The sequence below is a fragment of the Phaenicophaeus curvirostris genome, chromosome 1 (assembly GCF_032191515.1).
Source record: "Phaenicophaeus curvirostris isolate KB17595 chromosome 1, BPBGC_Pcur_1.0, whole genome shotgun sequence".
Classification (NCBI taxonomy): Eukaryota; Metazoa; Chordata; class Aves; order Cuculiformes; family Cuculidae; genus Phaenicophaeus; species Phaenicophaeus curvirostris.
Genome location: NC_091392.1, coordinates 158,076,329 through 158,090,369, shown reverse-complemented (window position 1 = coordinate 158,090,369; position 14,041 = coordinate 158,076,329). Strand labels below are relative to the sequence as shown.

The 14,041-nt window shown below is 40.3% G+C and overlaps 2 protein-coding genes across 2 annotated transcripts in view; one reads left to right on the top strand and one right to left on the bottom strand.

Moving 5' to 3' along the window:
- The window catches only part of UBAC2 (UBA domain containing 2), a 105,387-nt gene that overhangs the window by 73,042 nt on the left and 18,304 nt on the right, over window positions 1-14,041 (bottom strand). The gene's annotated exons all lie outside the window — the stretch shown is intronic.
- Window positions 8,206-14,006, top strand: GPR18 (G protein-coupled receptor 18). Its single transcript, XM_069879112.1, has 2 exons — window positions 8,206-8,297; window positions 11,564-14,006. The coding sequence occupies exon 2, from the start codon at window positions 11,608-11,610 to the stop codon at window positions 12,571-12,573; it is 966 nt and encodes a 321-aa protein (XP_069735213.1). The 5' UTR covers window positions 8,206-8,297; window positions 11,564-11,607; the 3' UTR covers window positions 12,574-14,006.

The window sequence follows — 14,041 nt, the reverse complement described above, 5'->3', positions numbered from 1 at the left end:
GAAGAAACTGCGTCAGTTTTCTTATTAACTACATGAATTGTCTTCTGCTTCACGCCTATCTGTTTTTTAAAGTCTTGATCATACAACTCTGCCTTCTCAGAAAACCACTGACCTGACTGAATCAACTTTTGTCCATTACTTTGGAAAATAAAGAGGAGCTTCTTTAAAAGCATGAGTCACTGTAAGACCTGTATTACCCTCCTCCTCCTTTGTCGTAAGACAGCAATCGTACACTCTTTATTTTGCCAAAGTCATGACAGATACAGTATCTCCTCATACTAACAACACGTCCAAGTACTTTGAAGAATTATTCATCCATTTGTTCTTCCTTTTTGCCCCACCTCAATCAAATAATCTGCCGTACAGATATGAGGAGAGGGAAGAGAGATACATAAACCATCATTGGAGCAGAGACAGTTCATTCTGTGACAGAGGGGGATGTTTTGTTCCTTGTATGAAAGGATACCAGATCCTTAAAACAAAAATGTTATAACAACCCATGCTCATAGCAGCACTTCTCCAGACAGGAGAAAACTGAAGTTTCTAAGATGTAATAAGATTGTTTTCCTTCAGATCAAGTAACATGAGGCACCACGGACAGGGAGCCAATTTGCAAACAATAGACAAAATTATCATTTGTACAGAATTGTTTGGCACAGACATCTACAATTAGATGCAGGATTTCCTTTTAAATTCCAAGGGGACTTCCACATCCCTGTCTTCCTTTACATGGTTAAACATGAGGAACAAACAAGGTGTCACTACTTCCTGAAAGAGGAAAAGAAGAGGGGAAAAAACCCCCACAAGCTGCCAGTAAAGACAGAAAGAAAAACTGATTTTTTTAGAATTGATCATCCCCACATAGACTGAAAATAACCTTCAAGGGTCAACTCTTAAGCTAAAAAGGGAGCCCCCTATCTCCACATAGGAAAAGAATTGTTTATTTTCATGAAATAATTTAATAATAAAGCTTTTTAGAACACAAACAGCCACTCCTTCAGCAAAATGAAGTATTGTGGTAAGAAAGTAGTTCCTATTGTGTCTTATTTTGATAGAGACAAATAAAACACAAAAAATCGGGAGGTGAGTGGCTTTAAAAACACAGGGTACTTAATTTTTCATTTTAGTTTTTATCCTTGTGTTACATAATAAAGCCAGAAAAAGAATGGCAAATATTGTTTCCAGTCTTTCTTTTCCTTTCCCCACCAGGGGTCATGGCTCATGTAATTCTTCACTTTTTCAGAGCAAATTCAGATTATGCACAGTAAGCAAGCGTTCTCCACAACTCATGCACAGAACTGTACCTTATTTCTCAAAAAGAAATGCAAATGGGAGACCTGTATGAAATGTGACTCCTTGCGCAACAACAGAATTTGCAATTCTACAACCACAGGAATGATCAAAGCTCAGTATCTCCCTTCCATCAGGAAATCAAAGTGGTTTTCACTCTTCATAGCCAATTGTGCAGGAAAACTGATTAAGTAGTGCAGGGGTATAAAGGAATGGTCCCATCATACCCGTTTTCTGCTGTTCCAAAGATGCATTGCTATGCTAGCTCACGATCCATTAGATGGCAGCATTGACACAGTAATTAATTTTCACTGCAGCAGAGGTCAACACAGTTCATAAAACTGTTTCTTATTGGAGGCCGAGCCCCATTTTCAGGTGCCACAAATCTTAGCACGGGGCAGTATAAGCATTGGGCCAGGAATTGTCTGGCATTAAAGAAGAGGCAGATCCAGCACCACTACCAAAAGGTACTATGCCAAGCACCCACCAAATAACCATGGAAATTTAGGTCCCATCATCTTGGAAGTAAACTCTGTCATCAAGACAGTAATGAGCAGTAACATTAAAGGGTGTTCCAGTATTTAAAGAGTGGCTATGAAGAAGATGGAAACTACCTTTTTACAAGGAATCACATGGAAAAGACAAGGGGCAGTGGATACAAGTAAATGCTTGGGAGATTCCAATTGGACACAAGAGGAAATTTTTTCACCACGATAACAATCAGCCATTGGAATAATCTCCTCAGGGAAGTGGTGGACTCCTCAACACTACACGCTTTTGAGATCCAGATGGACAAGGTGCTGGGCCATCTTGTCCAGACCATGCTTTTGCCAAGAAAGGCTGGACCAGATGACCCTTGAAGCCCCTTCCAATCTGGTATTCTATGACTCTATGAGTGCTGTGAGCCATGGGCTACTGGTATAGTTCTTACGGTTACCTCCATGTGCTGCTAAATTAGAAAGAAGAAGGAACACACAGATGTCCCATATCCCTCCACCTTTACTGCCTTTCCTCCCTCCACTGCATTTTATTCAAAACGAGCTATGCACTCTCTCCCAATTCTGTATGTTGGGCCAGAACTATGAATCTGGTGTCTCGCATCACCACACAGCACAGAGTTCACCTACAAGCAAATGAAAGCAATGTCCCAGATGTTCTAGGACAAAAATAAAAATGCGCTGACAGCCAGTATGATTTGGAAGCAAAGGATAACAGTGTTGGAGAATGCTAGCTAACAAGTCCCAGTTCAGCCTCACTGCTCACCCTCTCTTAAAGCCATCATTACCAAAACAGTGCCTACATAAGGAAACTTGCTGCTTAAATCACTGAAAGTCAAATCTATGTCTGCCTTATTCTGCTAGGTTTCTTATCAAGATAAAGGGAAGGAGTTGAAACTCCTGAATTTTAAAGCGTGTGTGTGAAAATGAAATACATACAGTTTATCAGAAAGTACAGAGACCTGTGGTAGGATCCAGCACTGTACAAAATAACAGAATCGTTTAGGTTCAAAAAGACCTTTTTTACCTAGCTGGGTTATGATGAAAAAGGTGTTAACGGCCTCTATTTCTTGCCTTCCCAAGTCTAAAGGATAAGTGCATTTCCTAGAGCAGGAAAGAATGACACATGGATAATCAACCTCCATGGAGCAGGTGGGTAGCAGGCCACCCTTGGAATTCTTCCCATAGCAGAGAGAGCACAAAGGGATATGATATAATGCCACGTCTGTAAGTCAAGTGCAAAGCGCTAGGGTCATCTGCTTGCAGCAGCATTGCTGTCTTCCTTTGCCAGCATCAGTCAGCGCCGTCCCACGCTCAGCTTCTCCTCCACTTCCCCCCAAGGGCAGTGCTGAGCCTACACACTAAGCAACCCTGCCCTGCAGAGATCCTAACCAACAACATTCACTGCTCCGTGGCAGGAATTGAGCTGCTTTGCTCCAGTCTGGATTATGCCAGCTGCTCTACCATCCTGAATGCACCCTCTCATGGCAGCTGAGCTCCACCGCAGCACAACAAGGTTCACAACTTCTACGTGTCACTGTGTTTGTTAATCTGTGCCAGAGGGAGGTGGCACAGGCAGAGCAACACTAGGAGATTGTCACTGCAGCAAAGCAAGCCACCTGCCAAGGCAGCGCACCTTGCACAGCAACGTGACACACAGCCAGGTGCCCTTGAATTTGAGGACAGCTTTTGTTCTCATTCAAGGAAACATTCAAGGCCAGGTTGGATAGGGCTCTGAGTTTTAAGATGTCTCTGCTCCCGCTGGGGGGTTGGGCTAGATGACCTGCCAAGGTCCCGTCCAACCCAAAGCATTCTACGATTCCATGAAATACTTGCACAGCTCCCTCTCACTTCAGATACCTTTGATTAAACACATCACTGTTATGCTGAAGTGTATGTAGCAATTTTTAATGATTTAATTTCCGATAATATATACTCAGGCTAGTAACTGAGCAGAGGGTGTCTGAGCTCCTGAACTTCAGAGGAGTAAAAACAATTTTCCTTACTTTTGCACTAGACTTCATCAAAAAGAATCTGAGAATGAGCAGCTCCCAGGAAAGACATTTCTCTTGGAACATTAAGTCTATACCTGGGAGGCAAAACAGTACTCCCACACACCTGAGACTTTTAAGAGCAGTTTAATAGTAAAAATATCACACACTCACACACTTAGTAAGGAAAGAGTATTTGAAAAAAGCTCTCCTAAACACTTCCAAACTGGAGCAACCACTCATTGCAGAGGTCCTGACATTGCCTACGGGAGCAGGAGAAGGAGAAGGAGAAGGAGAAGGAGAAGGAGAAGGAGAAGGAGAAGGAGAAGGAGAAGGAGAAGGAGAAGGAGAAGGAGAAGGAGAAGGAGAAGGAGAAGGAGAAGGAGAAGGAGAAGGAGAAGGAGAAGGAGAAGGAGAAGGAGAAGGAGAAGGAGAAGGAGAAGGAGAAGGAGGGTATTCATGCAGGTTTTAAATAACCATGAAATATTTGTCATGAGAAATCTGTACTTTTTGGGGAAAAGAAAGCTGCTTTCCAACACAACAGAACACAGGGGGAAAGCAGAACACAGACTTAAAATGCTAAGAAAACTACCAATGGCAATGGGGGTTCATCAAGAAGGATAGAGCTGTGTTGGTACTTGCCATGACCTGATCGTAGCCTATGGACATCCTAAGATTGCTGCTGCGTAACGAACCGCTGTCTCTAGTCCACTACCCCACTCTCAGACACCTTAGAGGTGCAACTTTAATTTCAATTAATTTTGTAAGTATTGCTTCTTTTAAAGGCTGATGCCACCAAACAGGTGAACTGCAGGCCAGAGGCACCATATATTTTTAGGGTACTTGGTCACACTGGGTGTGTCCTGGCTGTATAAGAGAAGGCAGGAAAAATTGGCAAAATCCCCGTAAGAAACATGGAATCTCAATGTCACCCCTGATACTTCCTTTAAAAAAAAATCCGTAACTCCTTCCTCAAACCATACTGAATTCTAGCAAAAACACAGAAGAGAAAGCAAAATGTGACAGTGATTAGGACACGGCAGATAAATTTAACCAGGCTGCAGTCCTCTTAAGTCACTCTGTTTCCCGTTTCTTCAGCTCTGCTGCACACTGCTTGTGCTCACTCACAGGCTGAGGAGTGGGAGAGGAGGGGCAGCTACACCACGATGCAGTCTCTGAGTAACACGCAAATGGCAAAACTGGAAACAATTGCAGGGCATTTATGCATTCAGCATCATGAGAACTTTTAACCAGTGGTCTATTCTTAAACCTTCACTGTGGGACAACACAATATGGGAATAAAAAATGAAGCACAATTTCATGAAGGTCAAGAACAGTAACCCTGAACTGCATGTGAACTCACCTACAGCAGCAAGCTGCTAAGTTAGCAAACTGACACATGGGAGACTTGCCTTCTACACCACTGGTGCACTGGACTGTGCAAGGAGCTTCAGTTCTCTGTTTTCAATAGGTCCAAACAATGGAAGGTTCAGAAAGAGAACACAAACTCAAGCCTACTCCTTACCCAACCGAAGCAGAGGATGATTTTTCTGCCCTTCTGCGTGCAGAACTTCTCTGCATCAGCTGGACAAAGCTTACATTATATGGTCAGTGGACAGGCAAAAGATATTTTTCATACTTTGACTAAAACTGAAAGAGAAAGACCCAGTAGTGCATTGCTCCTACAAAAGCAACAGCTTGAAGACAATACCCTCAGTACCGCGCTGGCACACTGCTGCAAGTGATCAAGCTCATTTCTCCTAAGGTGCAACACCTTAGCTGGTGAAGGGACCACAAGAGACCACATCTGCCTTATCCTCAGACATGGATCACATTGGCTTAGCTTTGAATTACTCAAAAAAGGCTTTAACACAACATAACACAACTAAAATTACCTTCTTCACTGCCCAGACTTTAGAATAGCAAAAGAAGGCCTGTAGGGAACTGAGCATTTATTTCAGCAAAAGCTGGAGCGGTGGAAGTACTCACCCATCAGAGGGAAACCAACGGATTACACTCATCTCTAGCTGAGAAAGCAGTACAGAAGAAGGTGAAAACAAAAATAGAGTCAGCTGCTTCCGACAACAGAAACCAAAGCGCCAAGGGAATGGGGCACAGCAGAGCAGCCCACTGCCTCTCGCAAACCACAATCGGTGCAACTTCTCACTGGGGTGTTCACATCCAAATGTTTATCAACCTGCAGCTGCAGCCAGCCTGAGCACCATGACTACAAGTATGCACTTGCTGGAGCACAAACATCGCTTTTCAGCCCACTGCTGCCAGACAGAGCTGTCCCTCCACGGTCACACCAGGCCTTCCAGCAGCAGTTCAGCTGCCTCTTCCCCACCAGGCAGACTACAAAAGGCCTGAGCAAAAGCAGAACACGGACTGAAATGCATGTGCTATGGCAAACCAGGTGGATGGCTAAGGTCCAGTAAACCCAACTATGGAGATTCCAGCTGCCCTCACAAGGCTCGACCTCCCCTGCAGGATGAAGACATCAGACACCCTCTTCAGACAAAAAGAGACACAGCTATAAACACCTCACCCTTCCCACCCTCCCCCAAAAAGCCAGCTAGTTCACCAAGAGGCAGTTCACTGGAAACAGCTCTTCTGTTCCCAGCCTCAACATCTGCTGGGTTTCCACTCAAATCCAGAATTACTTTTGCAGTCCTTCTTTAGCTAAGGGGTGCACCATCTATCCGCTTGTTGGTTTTGGTATATAAATAGCAGAGTTTAGGTTGGAAGGCACCTCTGGATTTCTGTACATGATTTCTCCCAAAATACTCTTGCCTAGGAGAGCTCAAAAGTCTAGTCATTATCTTCCAGGAGAAGAAACACACCCTTTTAAAAACACAGAATTTCAATGAACTTCCACTAAAGATGAAAATAGTATAAGTGACTTGTCCTCTGGAGCATGATCCAGAGTTGCTTTGCTAATGATAAAGCCACTGAAGAGTTTTCAGCACTGGTCAGTCCTTTTAAGATGCCGCTTAATCCTAAAATATTAAGCACTTTTTAATAGATTGATATTTCTATGGGATGGTCTGAGTTTGCAGTTCATTGCATTTAAGAGATCTTTGGAATGATCACAAAAATTAAGTCTGGTATTAGGTCACCCAAACAGAAAAGACCAAATACTTAAAGATATTATTAATCTGCTCAGTGAAAACCATACCCAAGTCCCTCCCCGTGATTACTTCACCCGTCACATTGACCTCTGCAAATGCCACCGCACTGCTACAAACCCACTCAGCTGAAATAAACTACATGACCCCACCACACAGGGTATTTTTCACAGAAGTTATCTTTAGCACTCAGTGAGGAGCACCTACCTACACTATTTTTACAGTCTGGGAAGAAATACGTCCCCAGGAACAAACCTGATTCTAGCTACACCTGAACTGAAGGACTTTGTTACTTCTGGCACCACATTCGCAACCTGGCAAATTCTTGACTGCATGCGAGGAGGAGACTGAAACATTACTGTTCCCTTCCTCAACACACATCTCTCTTTGCTTTATTTGAAGGGAAAAGACAGAGGCCACATGAGGTAACAAACTCTCCATAGCACGCTTCGATGCCCTGAAGACTGATGGTCAGTGACCTGGAGCTAGGAAGCACTCTACAGAGAATTTGGAATTATCCAAATGGCTCTTTCAAAGGTTGGATCTTTTTTTCAAGCTGACAAAGAGAAAACGTAGGAAATTAGTCTCCTCTACATATTAGTCTTTGTGAATGCTCTCATCCCATCAAAGACGTCCACTGCAGTGACACAGTTCAGAGATTTCAATCCATTTTAACAAAGGCTAAAACCTCTCATCATATAGCACTTTTCTGCAAAGCTCTTAAATAGGCATGCAGTTATTTTAGACAGCAAATAAAATACAGAAACAATGCTGTTGTGATAGTAAAATACAGTAAGTACAGGCACAAACGAAGTCGTGTACTCGAGCGAATCAAACTCCTCATTTCAAATGTAGTTCCTGTCACTTTCAGACTGACTGCTATCCAAGGCAATATAAATAAAATGGGGATTTCCACAAAAATCAGTCTACACTGTACAGAAAATGCATTTACATTGCACTTATTAGAATCTTTTGCATAATCAAGATGCATATTCTTGCAGATATCTTTGCATGTAAACATCAACCAAAAATAAAATGTCATTATAACCACAAACATGTAAAATATGTTATTAAAAAAAATGTCTATATAGACATATATATATAGTAGTACAGCTTGGTTTGACCACACTGGAAATATCATAACCTTGCCTGTTCAAAGGTACCAGAAATATCAGTTCACACACACCACTTGTATATGAAATATTAGCAAGATACTTGTAAGTGTGACCAATAAAAGCTCAGAAGCAGCTAGATTGCGTCACTGTTTCCTGCCTGTGAAGAGAAGCTATTTTAGCTAAGTGAAGCTGAGCAGAGAAGAGGAAGTCTAAACCTTCTACAGATTTGGGGCCATGAAAGGAGCATCTCTGAGGGAACTCTGTACTGCACAGAAGGTGAGTAACAATCCATTATGCTATGCCAAAAAAGTACCTTGGATGTTCACATATGTTGCTAAGACAGATTTCTTTCTGCAGAAGCTGAACATGGGAGTTTATTTTAGAACTAATGAAAAGAAGTCTCTTTAATTCACTTTTAACTATCAGCAGCATTCTATAAATAACACTGAAAGCAAAACAATTGCACTTGTAAAAGCATGGTGCCATAAATACCGTTGTTTAGGATTTTAATCAATTAAAAAAATACTTAAGAACTAAAAGCACTGGTAAGTATATTATCACGAAAGGATTAAAAAAAACCCCAAAACATTTGTTTTCATTAAACTAAAACCAGGAGAAGATCTTGTTGCTTGACCTCTCTGTGCTTCAGTGAAAGCTGCATCCTCCTCAGGGAAATGTAAGCAAATATAACGGACAGCCAAAGGAAGAAGGGGGATATGGAAGAGCAATACATAATCCTTTAAAAGGAGTCAATGTTACCTAACTCATAGTAAGAATCTGGAAGAAAAGATTTAATTACGGTTTTATTCTGAAAGTTTTTGTTCTTGTACACAGCACCTTGATTGGCTTCATGATTCACAATAGGCATTCAGGGCCTCAGCTATCATAAAAAAGTTAAAACAGACTGATAGAACATATGGACCAACATCAGAGTAATCATTTAGAATTAACACAGACATCCAGAAACCAGTGACTCCAGCGGCTCTTCAGCAAGCATTTAAATCAACACCATTTAAGTATTTCCACTGTGAAAGATGGCAACTAAGGCAAAATCATCCATCTAGAGGCACCCAAAGGTCTGCTTGGGCTAACCTGCGAGTTACCAACCTGAACTCCAAGCAGACAAGTACTGATGAAAAATCAGAACATCTGCATTTGTGTGTAAATGCAGTTAACTACACTTTTAAAAAAAATCTCATAATTTCTTATCTACATAAATGTTAAATTTTAGATTCTTAAAAATTAAAAGTTAGGAGAACTATCTAATTGCAAATATCTGACTAATTGACATGCATTTAAACCCACAAAGTTTGGAAACCGTATCTTCAACAACTAATCAAAAAAACCCCTTTTTGTTACAGTAGGTCCATTCTTTGATATATCTCAAAGTTGGCACAAACTGAAGTTAGACTCAGCTTCCCCTCTTTCCATCAACATTAGCCTGCCGGTTATTTCAGTAACAGAAATTATTACAGTCACTGCAAGTCCAAAGGACAGAAGAACAAAACTAAAACCAAAATCCCTGCTGTTTATTAGTACTCATCTATAAAAAATTAATTCTTCTACCTATCCTATACATTACTACTCAATTCACCTGCTAAATCAGTCAGGATTTTGAGATGCACTGTGCCATACATAACAAAGGAGAAAAATACAACACAAGAGGAAAAAAAATATCTAAAGTGTACAGGGATGGGGGTGCGTTAAGCAATATTTGGACAACTTTATGTACAGCAATGAAAGTGGGACAGTATAGAATGGCAGACAATATTTCAATTGTGCTATGAGCACGCGCTATAAAAGTTTTCTTTCAAGCAGTAGCTTTCAATAAGGTAGCTATCGCTCTTTATTTTTTTTAGTGTTCTTCACACAATGAGGTATTTCAGAGGCGTTCATAAAGATGCCCTCCAAACTTCTATTCTGTTAGTATGATAAGCCTAGCTTTTCCCAGACGAAATGTAAGTTATGCGCTACGTCATAATGACCTCATCTGATTGGAAAACTCACCTTCTTGTTTCGTACAGGCGAAAAGAAAATTCTTGGAGAGCAAAGTGTAGAGCTAGATATTAGCATGCAAAATTTCTTTATATATCTGTAAACTGCAGAACTGTAAGAAAACCAGATGTCCAAACTTATTTCAAGGCAGAAACAGAAAGCTTTAATAGATAATACTGAGGTTAGTTAAACCATGGATACTCTTCTCAACAGCAGCTGATATCTGCCAGTGTCAAACCAGAACGCTAGACTAATAAACACTGTTTCAATCCCCTATTTATACCACAGAAGAAAAGTTCCTGGTAACCTTACAATGAAGGCATAAACCAGTCGGACTGTAACAACAAGTGCTTTTTTAACGCATTCTACACTTTTGGAGATAAAACACAGGATCTGTGCTCTCTGCTCTTGAGACCAGTTTGGGTGCATAACTGATACTGTAGAAGCTACTTGGCTGTCTGCCACAAGTGGGAAAACCAAACAACCCACTCCTCCTCTTCACAGAGCTGCCACAGGGCTGGGTAAAAGGCCAGACAAGAGGAACCCTCCCATGCAAAGTCACGAAACTGTGACCACAGCAAGAGCCAGGAAAGCAGGGGTGGTGCAGGTTAACCAAAGCGCCTGTGCAAACACCAGGTAAGCTCTGCCATCCTCAAATGGCTTCCCAGGAAACCAGGGGACAATCTCTTTCTGTTCTCCTCACCTGAGGCTGCATAAAGACGTTTCAGATGTCCAACTCCTATGAGCAAGAAGCTGAGAGAAGCAATACAACTGTGCTCCCAAGCAGCTGGCTACCAGCCAGCAACTTAACACCCCAACAAATACTGTTCACACAGGGCTTGGTCACAGACTACAGTGCTCCCCATCTTTTTTCTTTTTTTAAGCAGAAAGTCTATGTATCTATTAATCTCATTTTTATATCAGGTGGTTGGTTCTGATGCCCTGGGATTAAATACAGTATTAGAAGTGACATAACTATTAAGACAGCCTTTTAGCATCTTTTATGAGCAACAGCATACACTTACTCTTTAGGAAGCTAAGCAATTCCTATACAGGTAAACTGCAAAGTCAATCCTTTCCTTTGCATATCTAAATGTCATTACGTGCCATGCTCACTTATTTCTTTTCATAACTAGTTTTAGTCATTAATTTTTCAAGAGGGACAACTTGAAGAAACGTTTTCTCTAGAAAATAGCTCCCCTGCCTCAATTACCACTGTTTCAATCTAATTACCAGCCACTGAAGCACACACAAAGCAGCTGGTCAGTCTGGACTTTTTGATTCCTTCTGTAAGAAATCTCTTAAGTAATTAATTTTTTTTAATTAAAACTAGTTTATAAATACTATTTCTTGCAAGCCTGACAGTACACATACTTCCTACAGAGCATAACAATGTATTTGCAGTCAGAAAAAGCAACAAAGATAGCAAATATTCACAAACAATACAATCCCATCACTCAACCCGATGCTATAACAATCCTTGTTTGTTTTCAAAGAAAGCTTTTATTTCACTGAGAATAACTCTACGTTTTTTTATCTGTTTTTAGTGTGTTTATGGGATGCAACAACTATTCCTAAATTTAATTAAAATATGATGACTGGAAATGACCACCCTGAAGAATACAGGATTGCATCACTGGCCTTCTATAGTTTTGTATTCGTGGTGGGACTGTTGGTGAATGCCACAGCACTATGGGTTTTCAGCTGCACTACCAAGAAGAGAACGACTATAACTGTCTATATGATGAATGTGGCACTACTGGACATAATTTTTATATTTTCCTTGCCTTTTCGGATAATCTACCATGGGAAAAAAATGTGGCCTTTCGGAGATACATTCTGTCGGATTACTGGTGCTTTCACTATATTTTATCCAGCCATTGCTCTGTGGTTGCTCGCTTTTATAAGTGTAGACAGGTTTATGGCTATTGTCCAGCCCAAACATGTCAAAGAACTAAAAAACACAAAAAAAGCTGTGCTGGCTTGCATTGGAATCTGGATAATGACTCTTGCCACAACATCCCCATTGCTGTTTTTGCAGTCTGATCCAGATAAACACTCCAATTTCACTACCTGCATGAAAATGCTTGATATCATCCATTTAAAGGAAGTAAATACATTGAACTTTTCTCGTTTGATTTTTTTCTTTTTGATTCCCTTGTTTATCATGATGGGCTGTTACCTGGTCATTATTTACAATTTTATCCATGGCAGGACTTCCAAGCTGAAACCTAAGGCCAAGGAGAGATCCATAAGAATTATAGTTACTCTGATTGCTCAAGTCCTCGTCTGCTTTGTACCTTTCCACATTTGCTTTGCCTTCCTGATGCTGCAAGATGCAGACACAAGTTACAACCCCTGGGCAGCCTTTACCACCTTTCTCATGAATCTCAGTACATGCTTGGACGTTATACTGTACTATATTGTTTCTAAACAATTTCAGGCGAGAGTCATCAGTGTAATCCTTTACCGCAATTACCTTCGAAGTGTGCGCAGGAAAAGTTTTCGAACTGGAAGTCTAAGGTCACTCAGTAACATGAACAGTGAAATGATATAAAAAGAGTATCAGGATTTTTTTAGTGGAAACCAGCGATTCTTTTTTCAGATTCTAGATGCTGACTGCACTGTAGAATGCTCTATAGTCAGAAGTAACGGCTATATTTTTGCACTGTAAATATGAAAGAAGCAGAATAATAATTGCACCTCTTTATATTTGCTCAACAGCTTTGGTAAATCTGAAATGAACAAAAACCTAGTACCACTGTTAAACTTTCCAGTGTTTTTGTCATCTCAAAACATTGTGAATATGCAGACATGAAAAGATGATTATAATAAACCAGACAACACTGAGGAATGATGATGCAATGTATAAATTAATTTTTTATATTTGCACAACCAAGTGCTCCTGAAACTACTGTATATCCCACACTTCTAAAATTAGCTTCGTTATCAAAAGATCAATGTTAGCATGACCTGAAGAGAAAGCATATGCAGGTAACATTTCATTCAACTAAAAACTTCTTTGATGTGGATTTCTTTGCACCTGACAATATTCTGCAGTCATAGGTAAAAATATCATCAAAAGGTATAATAGTCAAAGTGCTCATTAGTTCCCTGTGGGAATGACGCGCACATTTATTACACCCTACTCTTGCACAAAGTATCTTTTTAGGCAAATGAAAATACTGAATTTGTCCAGGCACACAAAGCAGCCTATGTCCCAGCAACAAACTTCAAGGTAGAAACCATAAGTAACTGCATCACTACACAAGCTTTCAACTTCTTTTGAATACTCACACACTACAAAAATGTATCTTTATAATGTCAAACACATGCTTTTTTTCTTCCTTATTAAATCAGCCTTTAGCTGCTTTCAAGAAACACACTGAAAAGGTAGAAATAAAAAAAAGCCTAATAGTGTTTAATATTAAAACAAAATCTCACTCCAAGAGCTTTTATTATTACCTCAGAGCATGTGACACATGGAAACTCAAGTCTGTATGAGGCTGATCTCACCCGTCAGAAGCTTAACCACAAAGGCTCTGCAAACTATGGTTCTACTGGAACATGTACATGTCTTATTAAGTAAAGAAATCTCAAACGTAGGTGATGCAAAACTGAACTATTAAATACTTTAAAGCTTCAAGAACATCAAACGCAAGCATTAAGTGGAATAACATGGTCTGGCACTCAGTTTTGGAAAATACAAAATACCAGTAGGAAATTAATATAACTGCATAGGCATTTAAAAGTGAACATAAATACATGAATTACAGTTGTGCTGTCTTCGTGGTTTAAGAAAGCAGCACCAACTTGATTGTAGTTTTCAGATATATTTAACTGAACAAAACCAACCAAACTCAGCGATAATTTGCGTGCTGCATGTTTCATTCACACTAACAGTGGAAATGGAACTAGCGATGGATAATATATGGATAAATGATAAATTACTTAACCACAGATCACAACTAGGAAATGAATGCTTGAAAATAAAATGCTTGTGCCAAGAACCTTCGTGCCATAGT